General features: G+C 38.5%; 2 protein-coding genes across 6 annotated transcripts; one reads left to right on the top strand and one right to left on the bottom strand.

The window, feature by feature from the left end:
* Positions 1-134: 134 nt before the first annotated feature.
* On the top strand, positions 135-11,339 carry zc2hc1a (zinc finger, C2HC-type containing 1A). Of its 2 annotated transcripts, none has more exons than XM_087789109.1 (11): positions 135-266; positions 373-516; positions 1,133-1,250; positions 2,676-2,746; positions 3,375-3,491; positions 4,719-4,860; positions 5,015-5,154; positions 7,444-7,549; positions 8,364-8,439; positions 8,521-8,613; positions 8,927-11,339. In XM_087789109.1, the coding sequence occupies exons 3-11, from the start codon at positions 1,235-1,237 to the stop codon at positions 9,045-9,047; spliced, it is 882 nt and encodes a 293-aa protein (XP_087645235.1). In that variant the 5' UTR covers positions 135-266; positions 373-516; positions 1,133-1,234; the 3' UTR covers positions 9,048-11,339. The 2 variants fall into 2 exon arrangements, with proteins under 2 accessions (XP_087645235.1, XP_087645236.1); XM_087789110.1 differs by having other exon boundaries at positions 8,524-8,613.
* On the bottom strand, positions 11,329-18,909 carry LOC148082015 (uncharacterized). Of its 4 annotated transcripts, XM_087789117.1 has the most exons (6): positions 18,545-18,909; positions 18,255-18,480; positions 16,973-17,101; positions 16,357-16,440; positions 14,853-14,972; positions 11,329-12,581 (listed from the first exon to the last, which is right to left on the bottom strand). In XM_087789117.1, exons 2-6 carry the CDS (start codon positions 18,255-18,257, stop codon positions 12,453-12,455), a joined length of 465 nt encoding a protein of 154 aa, XP_087645243.1. In that variant the 5' UTR covers positions 18,258-18,480; positions 18,545-18,909; the 3' UTR covers positions 11,329-12,452. The 4 variants fall into 4 exon arrangements, 3 of the variants coding, with proteins under 3 accessions (XP_087645243.1, XP_087645244.1, XP_087645242.1); XR_015710901.1 differs by having other exon boundaries at positions 16,969-17,101; positions 18,255-18,909; XM_087789118.1 differs by having other exon boundaries at positions 14,858-14,972; positions 18,255-18,909.
* Between the last annotated feature and the right edge of the window lie 650 nt (positions 18,910-19,559).

The raw sequence follows: 19,559 nt of genomic DNA on the forward strand, positions 1-19,559 counted from the left end.
ATAAGTGATGACAAACGCTGTAAGTAGTTGTACACAATCATTTTAAAGGAGACATTGGTTGTGTACCGGGAAGTGAGGAGTACCTTATTCAAAGGTGTCAAGTATGATATGATGGATTAATGGGAACACACGCACACCTATTGATCTCATCGGTCGTCTATAGACACGAGGACTCGACTCTGTTGGTAGGAATGTAGTGAAAGGAATGTTTAAAAAAAAAAAGGCAAAAGTGGAGGCAATGATTGACTTCCATTTGAGTGACACACGTAAGAAAAAAACAATGATCATTAGTTCTCTTTTGGACTTTCACACACAGGCCTCTAGAAGTGCCTGCTTTATATTTGTGACTATTGACGCTCTTATTAAATCCAGGATGCTCTTACACAAGCTGAGGCCGATGCTTTTCCTCCACGTGTGTGTTCAAGAGCAAGACGGCGAGCACAGTGGCTCAGTGTGAGGACACAGCAATCCTCTTGTGAAGCTGCAGCTCTTCACCAACACCCTTGTGGCCTCACAGTAAGTGCATTTCAAGTGGTTTCTTTTGGAAAACACTGCGGATGACTGTGCCTGCGTTTCTTTTACTCAAAGTATTCGATTGTGTCCAAAAATATTTTTTAAAAAAGGGGTCAGGGGGAATAGAATTGGGGTTGCCTCCCACGCCCCACCTGCTGTTGAAAATACACACTGCACTTTGGAAAACACAGCACTCTTAGCCAATCAAAAGGGGGGATATTGGAACGTGAGCTGGCGTCAGACAGCGTCAGTTGCCATAGGTAGCCAAAGACGAACAGGTTCAAGATAAATACTGTAACTGTATGTCTCGCTTCCAAAAATATATAGAATTATTGTTTGCTTAAAAAATAAATATTGAACGTAATTCAGTAAATATAATTTGGATAGATTTAACTTTTTTAATTTAGATTTTTCAACATTTAGACATTTAGTCAACCCATCAATATGGTTAATAGTGTTCAGTCTTGTACAAAGTAGACAGCTAATATCATCATAAAACAATATAAAACATATTCATCATAGGTTGATAATGTACATAATAAAGATAATGTCGGGTTGGTAGTTTAAACCAAATTTGTAAAGGTGTTTTTTTTTTCCCGGTTTTCTCATTGCCTTTCAGCGAAGACGGAAGTGAGCGGGGGTACGTCCTCTCGTCTCGCCCGGCCTCTCGTCTGACTGTTCCTGACAACAACAGCATCATCAGACAACAGAGAAGTCAACGATGGAAGAATTCGAGGGTGAGTTCAATTTTAAACTACTTGCTTCACGTGTAACGTTTGTGAAACGAGCGAAAGAATGTAAACGGATAAACCGTAAATGCTTTTTGTCGCTCCGTTTGTTTTGGGAAGTAACGTCCATGCTAGGGGACACTAGAGATAACGCTCCTGTCGGGATGTTTCCGTATTTGAAACCGCTTCAAAATGTAAACTATAATAATAATAATAAAGAACATCATTTGCTTTGCATTAACACAAGCCATTGCATTATCATTTCCCTGGGATTCATGTTTCAGTTCTAGCACGATACAGACGGACATTTTCTACCGGGTTAGGACATTTATTTGCTCTTACTTCGGACTGTATTGCAAAAAGAACAAACAAAAACAAACAAAAACAAAACAAATATTAATATACTTATTACAGGTCAGAAACACTGATTTAACCAAACCTCGTGAAGAATTATGAAACATTAAGTAATATAATTTTGGTCATTCAATAAGTTAAATGATGCACGAGTTTCTATTGGACACTTTTCCTTTTTTTTTCTACTTTCTTTCTATACTTTTTATAGTCCATAAACAAACACGAGTTTAATTGATGTCATCAATATTCTGTGAGTAAAGAATTGTCTTTTCTAACATGCTGTCCTGGACTAGAGGCCTGTCCAGAGTGGCCCCTGTCTTTGCTTCATGTACAAATAACAAAGACAAAGGATACAAAGACTAACATAGAACAGAACATCCAGATACTCTCACTCCACTCCTGCCCCCGAACTCAGAATTGTACAATTTAATAGCCCGAGGAATGAATGAGTCCTTGAGTCTATTTGTTTTACACCTGGGAAGGAGCATTCGTGCATGTATATTTGACAATAAAAGAACTTGAACTTTAACTTTATTCAACAGCACTGTATTGATTTTATTACATTTCTTTATATTTATTTTGGGGGTTACACATTGTATTTCACTGCTATAGTAGTTATTTTGTGGTTCTTATTTCAATAAAGTGTGTGTAAAATAATAAGAGTTCAATGTTTTGATTTTGCAATTAACATGAAAATGTTTGGCTTTTGTTCGTTTTTGTTTCTCAATTAAAATACCTTCCGCTACAGTCCTTGCGCCCTCCGCACACAGTTAAGGAAGAATGAAATCCTGTGAGATCCCGGTGACAACTGAGGACAAGAGGATATAGAAGACTCCAGCAGCTTTTAAAGCTCATGTTTGGACATATTTTGGTTTCAAAACAAATGAAAATGGTAACGACTTCATCAAGAGTGATGTGGTCTGTAAATTCCGCAACAGAGTCAAGTACAATACTAGAAATAATATGTATCTTCTTTTCTTCAGGATCACTTTATATTGTATCGTTGCCCCTGTATCGTGACACATTCCGTGTAACCAGATTCTTGTCAACACAGACCCCTAACATATCATCTTCCCCCAGATGGTGATGGTGCCGTTGGGGATCTGGTTCAATGCAGCACCTGCAAAAGACGGTTCTTTCCCAAAGTTCTGGTGAGACGATCATTATTGTATGCTGTCCGTTCAAAAATAGGATAAACAAGATTGTTAAAATTGGATGTAAAATTGTTCTCAAAAGTTGTAGAACAAAGAAATTTCAGACTATCATGTCTTTAGGATGTCCCTTCATGATTCAATGTTTATATCAGCTGATGAGAGATCAGCTGGGCAGGGTTGGCTGGTGTCCAATTTACCAGTCTGACTTGTGAAGGGCTCTTTGTGGAGAGAGAGGAGGAAGACAAGCTTTCACCACATGCATCACAGCTGTTTAAATAACACCAGAACAATCAAACACAAGTTGGATTTTGGAGAGAAAACTCTTTATTTTAACATGTTATGTCTTTTTTAAATGTAAAGTTATATGATTCCGGAGTAATACTATCTTGTATTATAACATACAAATCCAAAAGAAAATGGTTTGTAAATGCATAAACTGATGAAATAGCTTCAGCTGGCCATGTTGACATGTTTAAAAATCTTTGTTTCTGCACTTTTCTGAAAAAAAAAAAAAATTTACTTGAAAAAAGAAAAAAATACAGATTTTAGATAAAATGAAAATGTTTTAGCAAAACTTTATGACTATATGATTGTATCCGTCATCTCTTTATTTCTTTTTCTTCAGGAGAAACACTCCAAAATATGCAAAAAGTCAACAGCAAAAAGAAGGAAAGTGTTTGATTCCAGTAGACAAAGAGCGGAGGGCACAGACATCCCGGTTCTTAAACCACTCAAACCAAAGGTAAGGCTACAAAGTAAAGCTTCGGTAAATCTACTGCGACTGTTTCTGAAAGAAAACTGACCATAACATTGTCATTAATGTCATTAAATATGTAACGCTACATTTTTATTCAACCCAACATTTCCTTATTTGATTACTTTAAAAACACATAGCTGGTCACACATTTGGAGTCGACCCAAACACACTTTAGATGTAGTTGTTTCCAGATGTAAACCTATTTCCATTGTATTTCAGTTGCAAAGTTCCTCTTCTGCACTTCTACACTTTCTGTTCACATGTTCATATTTAATTGTTTATATTCTATCACACTCGTTTTTACTTAAAACTGTGTTGTTAAGATTGAGATCATTTTATCAAATCTTCTTGTGTGAAATAAGCAAGTTTTTATTTGCCGTAACTACAGATTTTCGATTAGTTGTTTAATGTTTTGTGGAGATTTGTGTGGTTTTACTGTAAATATCGAAACATTTTTGGGTTGTATTTTCAATTTATTCTTTTAGAAACCTCTCAACTATATCAAAGCTGTATAAATAATTGCATTTGATGTTTTTATCTTTATTCCCTTAACCACCTGACATTGTGCTAAGATGGTGTCCCTCGCTCGTATAACATATTGAATAGGTATGTTTCGGTATCACATGAGTGTCATTTCACTTAATTATTTAGATACCACTTTAGACCTGGTGTGTTCATCTGATGGCAATACTTACTCAATACTCAACGTTATTTTATAATTAATTTGAACCAAATCTTCATGATAATCTCTTATTAATGAAGACTTCTGCCGAGGAGATATTACAATTTCGAGGTTTGTTCGTTGGGAAAATATACATGTCAGTGTTTTGAACTTTTTAAAATGCTAGTATTTGAGTGAGAGATAAAATTCTACAAGATATTTTTAAAATCTGCAGGAATGTAACTGCCGCAGGTGTTTAACCACTTAAAATTTGTCCTTTAATTAATGGCTAACTCTGAGAAAGAATGAGCGTAGATACATGATAATTATGTAGTAACTTTAACCCTTATTTTAGGGTCATGGTGACCCGAATGCCCAAAAAAAGGCCTTTCGGGTCACCTTGACCCTGATACAACATGTGGGTTAAGTCGACGGTTTTCTTTGTAAACGTTTATTTAAGGAGTCATCATTAGAATCAAGAAGCTCTGGTACCATTAGTGACGATGAAGTGGCTATAGTGGTCAAATGCAAATTGTGTTTCACGTCAACAGCCTGAAACGCCTAGTAAACCTTCTAACTGGAGGAGGAAACATGAGGACTTCATCGCCACCGTCACGGCCGCCAAGGCTCTCAGGCAGGCGGAGAAGAATGGGAAACCTCTGCCCCCGCCGCCTCCTCCGAGTCACGACCCGGGTAATGTCACTCTTTGAAAACTGTAGAAAAAAACAACCATGCAACGGTGACACAATCGGAAACAGCCCTGTTTGTAGAGTAGCAATTAGTCATCTTTGTAGTGAATAAAAACAATATAAATAAGTATATTTTCGTGCACCTCTCGTGTCCACAGACTACACCCAGTGTCCTTACTGCCAGCGCAGGTTCAACAGGAATGCAGCCGAGAGGCACATCACCTTCTGTAAGGAGCAGGCGGCTCGCATGCCCAACAAAGGCGGCAAGCCTGGGGATCTAAAGAAAACCACCAGTCAGGTATTTTTGTCTTTGATCGATTTTTATTCCATCCAAAACTTTTTTTTTGATAACTTCATGTGACAAAAGAAAGTGTTTCAACCGAGAAAACCAGAAAGTGTACAATGCAAAATGGAAAGAAGTGATAAGTTATTGGTATGTAGTTAATATTGGTAGTAATGTATTGATGAGGCTTAATTGTTGCTGTACAGTCCCAGTTACTCAATACCGACACCTGCTGGATTGTTGAGGCTGTTGCATTCAATGACGCTCAAATACACACACGTAAATATATTGTATATATTTTCCTACAAGTAACCGAACCAAGACCACATCTAGGCAGCCACGACTCGGACAGACCTCGCAAAAATGTCAAAACGGAAGTGAAGTAAACACAGCGGATTAAGCCGGTCTCGTGGACATCTGCTTATAGGTATTGATGTGCTGATGAAGCTTCATGAAACAGTGTAATGTAGTTTTAAGGTCATTAGGTGGCACCATCAGTTTAAAAATGATGTGCTGTTTCATTAGAACAGTTGTTCTAAACATAGAAAAATAGTCAGAGACTGCCATCTAGTGGACCCTGAAAATAATGACGCTGCTGATGTTGATGTTTCAGCTGAGCATATGCACCCGTCATCCTGAGGAGGGCAGCCTCTGTGGTTCTCATCTTCCAGCGAGGCATAGCACATCATGTTAACTTCAATATTTATACGCCATCATTACATTCCACTGTGATCCTTTAGCTTTTCACTGTCAGGAGCTTTCTGCTGAGTTGAAAAGGAGGAGGCGTCATAGCTCAGATGGTAGAGTGGTTGCCTGCAGTCCAAAAGGTTGCAGGTTCAATCCCAGCTCCAGACAAGCTTGTGTCGTTGTGTCCCTGAGCAAGACACTTTACCCTGATTGCTCCTGAGGGCAGATTCGGTGCCGTGTGGTGCAGCCTACTCCCATCAGTATGTGTGAATGGCTGTCAAAGCGCTTTGTGACCCTGGTCTAGAAAGGCGCTATATAAATAGAGATTATTATTATTATTATATTAAGTGTGGCGGGTATTTCCAGCCATTATAGGAAGTGGACTGCACCCAGTTAATTAAGCTTTCTCAGAGAGGAGGCCGGGCCTCAAGGATAAACCAATAGCGAAGCGGTTAGAGGGCGAGCACCAAATGAAGTAGAACTTGAATGAGCAGGAAAAACATGTAATATAATCTGCAAATTGTCCTTTTTTCGGATAAAACATTAGAACCAAGACAGATGTTTATTTACAGTTAAAGTCAAAGTTATTATTATGGTGTGTCAATATAAATACATGTGATTGTGTTCTTGTATACACTGAATATGTCTGTTTTTATGCCTGCATACAGTAATTGTTCTCTAGTTGGAATATTCTGTATTATTAAATCTACAACAATTTAATTTATTTAGTATAATCGATGTAGTTATAATAAAAGACCACTAGATGGTAGTAATGTGTATAAAAAAAATGAACTTGAATGAAAAGGAATTAACTACGAGCAGTGACAAAACTTAATATTGTGTACATCTTCAAATGCTACTTTAGAAATAACTGAATAATAATTAAGGTAATTATTGGATCAATTATTCAAACAAATGACTTGTTTGTATTGCTTAGTCAAAGTTTATATTTAGATTCAATTATTCTCTGTCCAAACATTTATCTATGATCCGTTTAATAATAGCGATGTGCATAAAATACTAATGAAGTAAACAAAGGTCTGATCTTCGCAGAGTGTTTTCTTCATTACATCACGTAAATATGTTTTAAATCATTGTTGGATCACTTTCACTCTCCCAGTAAAGAGTTTCAAAACGCTTTTGAGCAAATCCCGCGCATGCGCAGCCGCGATACTGTAGGCTGAACCCCATAGCTTGGTCTCTGTGAGAGAACCGTAGTGACGTCATCAAGTTTGCGACGTCACTGCACATACGTAGCCTATAGGTACTGTAGGCTGCCCCGATCCTGTACTGACAGGATACAGCAGAGTCCAGCAGCTTTTAAAGCCGATGTTTGGGCTTAAAAACAAAGTTCAAAGTTATCGCAATATATGGTATCGTCATACATCTATCGTGATACGTATCTTATCGACAGATATACTCAGCCTTATTAATTGCTAACTGTAGGAAATAATGTATCGATTCACGATGGTCTGATGGTCACAAGTTGCTTTCTAAGGCAAGATATGTTCTGCTATCATTTTCCATCCTTTTTTTTTTATTTTGAATCACTTGTATTCTTTCCATGACGGTTTGAAAATCTCTTCTTTTGTAATCTATCTGCGTTTCCGTTCCTAGTACAAGCCGACAGCGACCGCTAAAAAGAGCAACACTCCACCGGTGTCGGCAGTTTCATCGGCGTCCTCGCGCCTTCCTCAGAGATCCGGCTTCGGACAGTCCACTGGTACGAGTGGATCCACACCTGCACGAGAGCATCTAAATGTTTCCATTGTTTTCTTTTAGTGACACTTCAAGTATTTTAGCCGAGATAGATGGATGGATGGATGGATGGATGGATGGATGGATGGATGGATGGATGGATGGATGGATGGATCGATAGATGGATGATGGATGGATGGATACATGGATAGATGGATGGATGGATGGATGGATTGATAGATGGATGGATGGATGGATAGATGGATGGATAGATGGATAGATGGATAGATGGATAGATGGATAGATTGATGGATAGATGGATGGATGGATGCATAGATGGAATGATATATGGATGGATCGATAGATAGATGGAATGATGGATGGATCGATAGATAGATGGAATGATGGATGGATCGATAGATGGATGGATGGATGGATGGATGGATAGATGGATGGATGGATGGATGGATCGATAGATGGATGGATGGATCGATAGATGGATGGATGGATGGATCGATAGATGGATGGATGGATGGATGGATCGATAGATGGATGGATAGATGGATGGATGGATGGACGGATGGATAGATAGGTAAATGGATAGATAGATTGATAGATGGATGGATGGATGGATGCCTTTTTTTTTTAGGTTCAATCAGGAAAGATGAACACCAATAATTGCTCTAGGCTTGATATTTCAATATTGAATGATACATGTTTCCCTGCTGTCAGTGCTGAGAGAATCACACCTAGAGGTTGGGAGTGGGTCGAAAATAGAGCCGTTTATCTCGTTCACTATTTGTACGTTTGAATTAGTTTTAGTTTGAAATGTATTTCAGGAATCCCGTCCGGCAAGGTTTCCTCCACAGGATCGTATAGAAACAGTCCATCTGGAATTGCAAGTCCTCCATCGGGGTACGCATTTCACACCCCGTCAGCAGCAAGTGCCACCCAAGCATTGCCTCCATTCATATTAAAGACGCGTTTTCACTTCAGCAGTAAGACCCGAGTGGCGAGCTCTGCCTATGGAGTCCAGAGGAACAGTCCCGGCGGTACTGGACTCAAGAAGAAAACGAACGACTACAACAGGTGAGAACATGAGTGACATGATGAATCAAAGATATCCTGCCCTCTAGTGGTCGTGTTTGTTCCCTACAGCCTTAAATCGTTTCCAGCTGCAGACATGCCTAAGTAATGACACATGAAGTGAAATGAACAAAAAAAAGATTGTTAAAAATACAACGTTGATGTATAATTAAATATAATTGGATTAAATAACTGACATATTTGAGTACATTTAGTCACTGAAATGGAGAAAAATGCCAATAATCCTGAACATCCAAAGTGTCCAAACATTCAGAAATAAAATCTAAATGTTCTTTTTGCTCCTCACGATGGACAGTGATGAGATCCAGGTGGACAACGGAGTGAAAGGCAAGTTCTGTCACTCGTGCGGGAGCAAGTATCCCGTGGAAACGGCCAAGTTCTGCTGCGAGTGTGGGATCCGGCGTATGTTCATCTGATGCACAGCAGATGATGGAAGAAAGGGATCCAAAGGTTTCATACCATAGATTCCTCCAGTGCTACGAGCTCAAGATGACTGTAAGAAACAATCGCATTGTTCAGCCAGTAAACTTCAGTGCGAGGCTGTTGATAAAAGCATTTTTTTATTTTGCCAGAAGATTAAGCAAATAGAACAAGCAGAAAAAGCACTAGAATCTTGCTCTTCCCACACTTCACAGTTACTTCTATCAACTCTGCTTCAACAGCTTATCCTTTCCAAGATTTTGCCCAAACTTAACATTTTAAATATCAAAAAATAAACTGTTACAACTTCCAGAATGTTAGCGGTGAAGCTTTTAGACCCTTTATTTTTCTTCTTTGTTGTAACTTATCATTTAATATTTGGTCAGAATGAAGAAAGGGATTTTTCAAGTATTTAGATCTTCCCTTTGGTTCGTTCATCTATATCTGATCTGGTAGTGCACCCGAGTCAAAATAATATTGTGAGTTAAAGAAGATATTTGACGCTCATGTTACATGTCAGTAGATTTGATTAACCTGAGCAACAGTATAAAACTTGGTGTCAGAGTGTTTGACAATGAAAACAAGATAAAACACATCTTCATTATTATTATTATCATTATTATTTATTGTCCCTGCAGTGTTTCCCTTTTTCTTTTACTCAAAAAAACAGATGTTTCCCTGTTAATTCTCTCCACATTTGGCAGCCACTTGTCGCTTCCTAGGAAAAACGTTTTATCAGCAGTCCAGGAAATTCATCTGGAAGTTACAATTATGACCCCTTCCTCTAAATGAGCAAACACAAGGAGTATCAGTCATGAAGCGTGAGCAGGACGAGTTCGTGAAAGTTGAGATACGTCAACGGCAGGAAATTCATGGAATTTTCCCATCAATATTGAAGTAGCTCCGATGTTGTGTTGGATACTTAAGATAAGGTTTGTCGCTATGAGAGATAAACATTAAAAATTCATGTTGTGCCTTCCAAGAACATGATTTGAGACATAACAAATAATAAAATATGTAGCATTTAGTTTAATTGGTTTACATTGGCAGGTTTAAAATGCAGATTATTTTCATGGTTGTGAATTATCGATGTACATAAACATCATTTCTATTATGTGTTATTAGGATTAAGTATTGATAGTATAAACCTATACAAATATAAGCTAATAATAGGCTTAAATAACACAATATTTAAACAATAATCAGGTATATTTCCTGATGGAGCCAAGTGTTTCTTTTGTGCGTTTTTTTTTGGTCGAATCATTGAGGTTTCACCTGTGAAAATTAACAGACAATAAAGTTAGTCTGTTATTGAATATTCGTCCGGTATTCCCGAAGTTAGTCACTGATCAAGGCTTCCAAACTTCTGTTCAGCTACAGCGGTTTGTCTGTTATGGATATAATTGGATCAATTTAATTTTATTTAAAGTGTCAAATCATCACAAAGTTATCCCAAGACACTTTACAGTTTAGGTAAGACAATATTGGGGAATGGAAAAACACATTCCAGCAACTGAACAATAAGTGAATTACAGTGTGACGATGTAGAGGAAAAAAAAATTTTTTTGGAAGGCAGAGACCTGGAGCAGAGCCAGACTTGGGGTTCACAGCCTTCTGCTGCCTTCGGGGGATGGGCGGGGATAGACATTGGAGAGAAGAGTGAGGGGAAAAAAAGATGAGAATACAGAGTTCAGGGATCGTGTATATGTGTGGTCTGAGATGAAATTAATTTCAGGATGATTGACGGCATCTGTCACATTTCACAGACTTTTTCAAGATTCTCTCGCGCTCCATGAACGAGACCCATCTCATGTGCAATATGACGAACTGCTGAGAAGGCGCGATGTGTACGTGCGTATATCGAAAGGCAAAAGTAGTGATTCAACCTAAAAACTTTCAAAAGTTTAATGCAACTCCTTTCAATCCCTTCTGTGTTTTTCTACTGAGTTTATTTTTTTATTTCCGCTTGAACGAAACCAGACCATGTGTTGAATGTTCCATGATATCGGTGTTAAACTGGTGCATTCAATCGGTCGATTGTTGTTTTTTCATAAACCTTTCATTTTTAGACTTCTCTCTTACTGCTGCTGCAGTGTCACTTCTGATTACAGTCATCTTACTGCCTCAGCAAAATGTTTTTTGCTGTGATCACGTTAAAGAAAAAAATCACTCGCTGATCTTTCCACGTTATTTATTCCCACTGATCCGTGTGTGATTCAAGAAGTGTTATAGTGGTCGCTGTGTTCGCTACGGAAGAATGCCACAAATAAACTCAACTGAAAACAGAAGCTTTGCATCACTTTTATTGTCCAATAGCATGATTATTCAATGTGATTTAATCAGGATACTCTCACTAAATCCTTAAAGTACATCAGTGCCATCTTTATATACATTAAAGTTGGTAGAATTCTTCTTGTTTTGTTTTTTAAAACCATTTATTTCAATAATTTCTATGTTGAAATGTTGATTTTTTTTTTTTTTTCAACCCTTGTGTTGTCTCTGGGTCGATGTGACCCAAAGGCCTGAAAACAAATGAGTTTTATGGTATCCCTTGTGTTGTCTCTTGGTCAAAGTACATGACTTCAGCCACTGCATATGAACTTATAGAAGCCAGGGAGGTCGTTGAGCTTGACCCAGAGACAACACAAGGGATACCACAAACACATTTGTTGTCTTTAAATTATTATGTGTTTTTACCTGTGTATTGTTTTGTTGTTTAAGCACTTTGTGACCCTGGAGCTTTACAAATGTAACTTACATTTGTTTTCGGGCCTCTGGGTCACCTTGACCCTGAGATCACACAAGGGTTAAATAACTGAATTTGAAAGAAATGGAAATGTGTTTTTTTTACATGTAGAGTTTGTAGAATTTTTTTTCCCAATAATTTAACTTCAGCTTTGCTTGAGCTCAGCTGATATTGGTGCTGTTAGTCCACCGGAAGGCCAGGTGTCCAATGTTATGAAGTATTTCTTATCAGGAATCAAAGGTTGCCGAGTGATGGAACTTTTTTGATAATCATCTAATCGTAGTACGTGCGTTTCAATGTGCTTCAACGCGTCAGTCGCCCACGAAGCAAGGTAGATGGGAGTTGGACCACGGCCTAAAATAACTCGCCTGACAGAAAGGCAGCATCAGATAAGCACTCATACGAGAGGAAAAGTACAACGTCTGTAGGGTATAATGCTTTATACAAACACACACTTCTTTGCTGTCTTGGATTTCTTCGGCTTCTGATCAGTGACGAATGGCTTTGAGAAGCGTTTCAGTTCCAGTCGGTTTAAGATCCCTCCGAAGAGACGCTGCTGCCGTCAGTGGACGGCCGAGGGAAAGCTTCTTCTTTTGTTTTTACAAAGAAACATATCTCGATGCCGACGCACAAAGAGTCTTCGCTTCAACCTGCGTCAGGAGTTTGCTAATATCGAACTCAGGATTTGGTAACACTCGTCAATCTTCATCATGATGACATCGACCCTGCATAGTTTCTTTGCTTCGTTTCTTCTCCTCCCCGTCGTCTGTCTGCGTACTGTGGGCTGACAAACGACAACAGTTGATTAGTAAAAGCTCCTTTCACGTGGCCTTAAAAACCTTCTATAACACTTGTGTCAAACTCAATTAAACCATCTTTTTTAGCACAAACTGTCTCTAATCAGGAGTTTCCAATTCCACCAAATACCTTTCCCTCGACACCAGTTTTATTGTTACAGTGGTATGAAAAAGTTTAGCCATCTGTGTACATTTCCATGATTTTCCTTTATAAATCATTGGTTGTTTGGATAGAAAAATCCAGTTAAATATATCTTATAGGAGACAAACACAGTGATATTTGAGAAGTGAAATAAAGTTTATATGATTTACAGAAAGTGTGCAAGAATTATTTAAACAAAATTAGGCATGTGCATAAATTTAGGCATCACAAAAGAAAAATTACTCAATATTTTGTGCATCCTCCTGCTTCAGAAATAACAGCCTCTAAACGCTTCCTATAGCTTCCAATTAGGGTCTGGATTCTGGTGGAAGGTATTTTAGACCATTCTTCTTTACAGATCCTCTCCAGTTCAGTCAGGTTTGATGAGCATGGACCCCCCGCTTTAAATCACACCATAAATGTTCAATAATATTCAGGTTTGGGGATTGTGATCATTCCAGAACGTTATACTTGTTCCTCTGCATGAACGCCTTAGTAGATTTTGAGCAGTGTTTAGGATCATTTTCTTGTTGAAAGATGCAGCCCCGGCGCAACTTCAACTTTGTTACTGATTCCTGGACATTGTGCTCCAGAATCTGCTGATATTGAGAGGAATCCATGCGCCCCTCAACTTGAACAAGATTCCCCGTCCCTGCACTGGCCACACAGCCCCACAGCATGATGGAACCACCACCAAATTTTACTGTAGGCAGCAAGTTCTTTTCTTGGAATGCTCTGTTCTTTTTCCACCATGCATAACGCCCCTGGTTATGCCCAAATAACTATTTTAGTTTCATCAGTCCACAGCACCTTATTCCAAAATTAAGCTGGCTTGTCCAAATGTGCTTTAGCATACCTCAAGCGACCCCGTTTGTGGCGTGTGCAGAGAAAAGGCTTTTCCGCATTACTCTTCCATAAAGCATCTCCTTGTGTAAAGTGCGCTGAATAGTTGAACGATGCACAGTGACACCATCTGCAGCAAGTTGATGTTGCAGGTCTTTGGAGCTGGTCTGTGGGTTGACTGTGACTGTTCTCACCATCCTGCGCCTCTGTTTATCTGAGATTTTCCTTGGTCTGCCACTCCGGGCCTTAACTAGAACTGTGCCTGTGGTCTTCCATTTCCTCACAATGTTCCTCACAGTTGAAACTGAGAGCTTAAATCTCTGAGATAGCTTTCTATATCCTTCCCCTAAACCATGATGTTGAACAATCATTGTTTTCAGGTCATTTGAGAGTTGTTTTGAGGCTCTTTTCTAATGTAAATATCTTTATTAAATGAGAGTTTTGTGCAAAAAGAAACATACTGATGAGTCTAAAAGAGGTCCTGGAAAAATGTACGAGACACTTAAATCAGCACATTAGGTGCCATTTAAGCTGTTATTGCCAGTGTTATAAACACAACATATGTTTTGGTGATGATATGATTCTGGTGTCAGTACAGAATAAAAGAATAAAATAGGACGACACACACAATAAGCAATTTGAAATCAGAACAAACCACCATCAGCCCATCACTACAAAATAGAAGTAAATGAATCAAAACTTTTTTTGAACGTGGTTTACGTCAGCAATTTTTTTTACCAAGAGTCATCGAAAGTCAAAAGAATTTGCATATAAAATCAGAAGTGATGAATCAGTGTTAGTATCTGAGCTTTATTATTGGGGAAAGTTTAGCTCGAGGGCCAAGGAGCGGCATTCTTTGAGTCTATGTATGAGAATAACCTATAACCCATAAAGTCTATAGGAAAGTTGATTTTAGGAGGGAACTCCAGCGAGTGTGTTCATAATCTGTGCAGGGGCTGTGGTGAGTCCACTGCCGGTGGTCCCCTCACACAGCTGTTCCTCTAACTTTACGGGTTGAGCAATCACTACCCACGGTTTTCCTATTGTGTAATTTTTCATCCACGTAATTGTAGCCAATAGCATGGTGCCCTCAGGGTCTGATTGAACTTACAAAGCTCTTCATTGATTGAGGGACACAATTTCTACTTGGAAAGAAAAAAGAACCTTGTCCCTGCTTGGGAGATTTTAGATGAAAGAAGTCACTGCTATCATTTCTGTATTGATAAAAGCCAAAATGTACAATAGGTTTTGATCACCGTTGACTAGAACCTACCTTACTTTGAGAGCAGAGGCAGCCCGTCGAGTGCTTTAGCGACACGGTTAGTGCCCGAGTGTGGTTCAGGCCTATTCTGTCCATGATGCAGTTCAACTCCCCCAACATGTTGCTGAAGTTCTGCAACGACGGATTAGTCAACACAGGGGTCTTGGATATGAAGACGGGTCTTTGTCATGTGTACCTTCTCTACCTCCTAACTTTATTTCAAAAACAGTTGCCGGTTCGCATCAGGCGACTTGTGACCTTTCTGTGTGGAGTTTGTGTGTTCTCCCCCGTGTTGCGTGGGTTTACTCCACGCACTCCGGTTTCCTCCCACAGTCCAAAAACATTCAGAGGTTGATTGGGAACTTCAGGAAATTGTCCATTGGTATGAGTGAGTCTATGAATGTTGCATGTCTTTGTGCATCCTGAGACGGACTGGCGTCCTGTCCAGGGTGTCCCCCGCCTCTCGACTGAAGAGACTGGGATAGACTCCAGCCATGACCCCCTTAAGGGAGTAAGTGGCTGGAAACTATCCCAGTTTCTTTGGGCAAGAGTCAGGGGGCGCGCTAGTCTGTCGCAGAGCACACAAAGACACACAACCATTCACACACACACACACACACACACACAAGTTCCCAATCAACCTCTGCATGTTTTTGGACTGTGGGAGGAAACCGGAGTGCCCGGAGTAAACCCACGCATCACAGAGAGAACATACAAACTCCACACAAAAATGTACCAAAACTGGAAGCGAACCAGCAACCTTGCTGTGAGTTCACCAATTTTAAAATGAACCACTTCGGTTCGTAACTCGAATTTTTCAAAATGTTCTTTATCTAAATATGTTTTTACATCTTTCTCAAAAGTATTGCCAAAGCCCATATATAACCAAAGTAAGCGATCATTCCATCTATTTATAGAACAGATTAGAATAGAATAGAGCACGTTCACAGAAGTGTTAATCAGGCAAAATACGCTACGTTCGGTTCACGTTCGTCCGAAGTATGATCTCGTTTTAATCACTGGAAGTCTTTCTTAAAAATTGAGTCGAGAGGTCTACAGAATTAGAATAAATAATTCTGAGATATTAATAAATATTGTATGTATTGCCAAAAAAGAAAACAACATTCAAACATATTTGTAATGTTTGAATGTAACATTTTCCTACAAAACAAGATGGAAACAACAATTATTACTTAGTATTAAGTAAGTATTTTAGAAAATTCTAACCATGCAAAAATGTCAATTCGAATTAAAATGAAAAAATCAATACAATGAATAAAATATATTTCAGGAAACCTCTGACTAAAAACATATATATATATATATATATATATATATATATGTGGGTGTATATACATATATATATATATATATATATATATATATATATATATCATTGAGTGCAAAACCTCTAACATATGATAAAGACACAGATATGAAAAATATGCAAAATTTGTCACGATACAAATATTAAAACAAGTGAATATTTGGAATATTTCTGGCGATTGAAACTTACTCTGGGTTTGGACGCGCAGTTGTGACGGTTTTGAGTCGCGGTGTGGCAGCTTGAATTCTGCAGCAGCAGTTTAACACTTATTCTCTTGTTACAAAGACACAAAGAAAGATGAATATTAAAACAGTAGCAATTTTATCACAAGAAATGTCATTTAGATGATGGGTACGTCTTCCCAAACTGTATCTCTGGACACGTTTAAACCCACCAACATGTGGTTGTATTCATGTAAATCGTTTTTTGAATCTCTTGGGAAAGCTCAGGATGACTCGCTATTTAATCATCAAGTCCACTTATGAGATGAAGCTAATTTCAGGTCTCAGAACAAAGGGCAGTACATGCAATTGTATTCGTCCTTAGGGTTAAAAGTTCCAGAATACATAACGATAACAAAGTCTTAAACCAAGAGACGTCTGATTGGATTTTAAGAAGGAAATCTAGGTTTGAACTAATGTGTTTCTGTTCCGCAGCGAACAACTTCTTGTTGAAAGTAGATTGAGGAAAAGGCAATGAGGTCCTTTAGGGTGTTGACCTTTACAGTAAGTATCTGGAAACGTCATGTAGTTAGTAGCATATTAGCTTAAAAAATATATATATATCAAAGTCAATTCTTACTCACTGCGTCGATGAGATCTTGTTTCAACACGGCCTCAAAATCGCTGATAAGCTGTTTCTGCGACTTGCTGCTGTTACAGGACAGAGACAGAGGTAGAAGCAGAAGGAAGAAGAGACAGGTGCAGAGAAGAGGCTGAAGACAGAGTGGGAAGAAAAGTTACATGGATTATATCAACAGTTCTCATGTCACTTCTACCAGCTAGGCTGCATTTGTGCGCCACATGAGGTGGGATGAGGAGACATCCTGGACAAGATGCCAGTCCATCAGAATCTAATGTGACCCCACACAGGGTTTCCAAATCATGATTAACTGGTCTTTCGCTCATTTTCCAGGGTGTCCTCCACTTCTTGACCTGCTGTAGCTGTGAGAGGCTTCAACCCGTCAAGAACCCCAGAATAAAGAATCAACGTACACAGTTAAAGAGATTTCTGGACCGTGTACTGTCTTTCCAGTCAGCAAAAGGCCTGGTGAGGATAGCAGCCGAGGAGAAGGGTTTGCAATTGTTTTGTTAGTGAATATGTGTATTTTTGGAAAGACACATTATTGGTCTTAACATAAACTTAACATAGAAATAACTCATTTTAAGATATTCACATTACATAAAAAAAAAAAACATTACATAACTCCAAATCCACATCAACCACATTAAAGGGTTTAATTAATATCATCTGTAGTGTCACATAAGCAGTGTCTTTATAAAAGAACATGTAAGCTAAAGTAAAACTGCAGGACAGGCATAAGGCATAAATAGATGTTGATTTCAAGTGTGAATTTCTGGATACTTGGTTCCATGAACTTGTTATAGATGACAACAAAAATAAGTGTTTATTATGACATTAAAACATTTAGTATTTAAAATCGCCATTTCCATCGCTTCAAATGCCTTTAAACATGCCTATTTTTTTTTTAAATTCATTGAAAGTGAAAAGGGTACACTTAAAAAGGCACACGTCTCCTTGAATGACCCACATTTCAGGACACAGTTGTGTAATTCCGAGTGTGTGTCGCCACACGTTGTTAGTCACACGACAGAATCATAAAAACATTTTTTTTTAAAAGATTTACAACTTGTTTTGCAATTGACTGGATCGACCCTGGAGCTACTTCTAGACAACTGAAATGGTTTTCACTTTCACTCTTAGTATTTTGGCGAGAGGTTATTCGCCTGGATTCCCCCTTGTTTTGAAGCTGCTGGTTTTCTGAGGTCTGCCGCAGACTACGGGAGACGCGGGACGCGGACGGACGTGATGCGCAACTTTTTTCTAGCTCATTCGAGTTGACTTACCATTGGTTACTGGTCACTCATGTTGCCCGCTTCTCTCTTCAAATCCTCATAGTCCACGAGGTTCTGGTTCTGTTTTCTGGAGTCCAGTTCCACGTTCTGTCTCCGCGATCCGTGCGCGTGTCAGAGCTCTTTAGCCTTCGCTTACTTCCGTTGTTCCGTGCGCAAGAGATCCATAACTGAAGCATCCGATCTGTCAAGGAGTCGCTCCAGTGCATGGATTCCCCCCCTTTAAAAGTGCAGAAACATTGACGTTTAAAAAAAAAAAAAAAGAAAAAAAAAAGGCGCTTCACCTGGCGTTCCTGTGACGTCACGCAGACGCGGCGTAAAAGGATCAGATCCGCAACTGGAAACACAAGTCATTCATATTAGACGACAGCAGATAGTGTTACCCCATTCACCACAGGAAAAAAAGTTTTTTAAATAAGATTAATTGTCAGAATAACGAACACACCTCTTTTTTACAGGTGCACCTGGATTGAGGGAAATGACCTTTGACCACGATTTTATCCATTTCAACCACTAAAACCATTATCCTCGGGTGTACAAATCACTGTAAATATTACTGTAGAAATGATCCACCATAACAACATCAGTAGTACATGAAGACACTTTACTTAATTGTTTAAGCGCTTTGTGACCCTTGTCAAGAAAGACGTTTTAGAAATAACCATTACTTACTTACTGACCCCGCCCCATCTTCCATATCGAGTCATAACTCCTTAATATGATTCATTAACTGAACATTTTCTAGAAATATTCTGTCAAACCATTTTTTTTTCTATACAGTTTTATAAACACTACACTTCAGCAAATGACAATAATGATCAAATTAAGTTTCATAACCTTTTTTCTTATTCTCGAAAACATCCTTGTATCTTAATTAATTGTTTTTTATGAGAGAAGAATGACAACAAGATCCAGCTTGTGCTTGTAGGAACTGTTGCCTTCGTTTTTGTTCTCACGTTGTTACTTTCACTTTGCACACAATGCTAGACTGCAGCAGGTTAAATTCCTTGACAGTGTCATTACATGTCGCTACATGTGGACGTAGATATGAATTAAAATCAGCACGTTCAAGAGAAAAACTATTCAAATTAATTCTTAACAACGCCAGAAAAGTAAAATAGCACAAATTGAACGTGATAGAAATGTAATAAAATGTATGTATAATACACTAACTATACTGTACTGTAACTTTCATAGTAGTTAACTGTGCTAAAACATTAAAATATGCATTTATATATTTATTTTTAGCAAAATAATTTTACATTAACAGGCCAAAGTATCTTTAAACTGAGGTATAAT

This window comes from Callionymus lyra, chromosome 4 (genome assembly GCF_982586985.1).
Source record: "Callionymus lyra chromosome 4, fCalLyr1.hap1.1, whole genome shotgun sequence".
Taxonomy (NCBI): domain Eukaryota; kingdom Metazoa; phylum Chordata; class Actinopteri; order Syngnathiformes; family Callionymidae; genus Callionymus; species Callionymus lyra.

What these genes read in the sequence shown, in the direction of transcription:
- LOC148082015 (XM_087789117.1), bottom strand. An exon ending in AACAAGATCTCATCGACGCA is followed by an intron (nt 16,441 to 16,972) that starts GTGAGTAAGAAT and finishes CTTTGTAACAAG; the next exon opens with AGAATAAGTGTTAAACTGCT. An exon ending in GCCTCTGCTCTCAAAGTAAG is followed by an intron (nt 12,582 to 14,852) that starts GTAGGTTCTAGT and finishes GTCGTTTGTCAG; the next exon opens with CCCACAGTACGCAGACAGAC.
- zc2hc1a (XM_087789109.1), top strand. An exon ending in GGTTCTTTCCCAAAGTTCTG is followed by an intron (nt 2,747 to 3,374) that starts GTGAGACGATCA and finishes CTTTTTCTTCAG; the next exon opens with GAGAAACACTCCAAAATATG. An exon ending in TCCTCCGAGTCACGACCCGG is followed by an intron (nt 4,861 to 5,014) that starts GTAATGTCACTC and finishes TCGTGTCCACAG; the next exon opens with ACTACACCCAGTGTCCTTAC.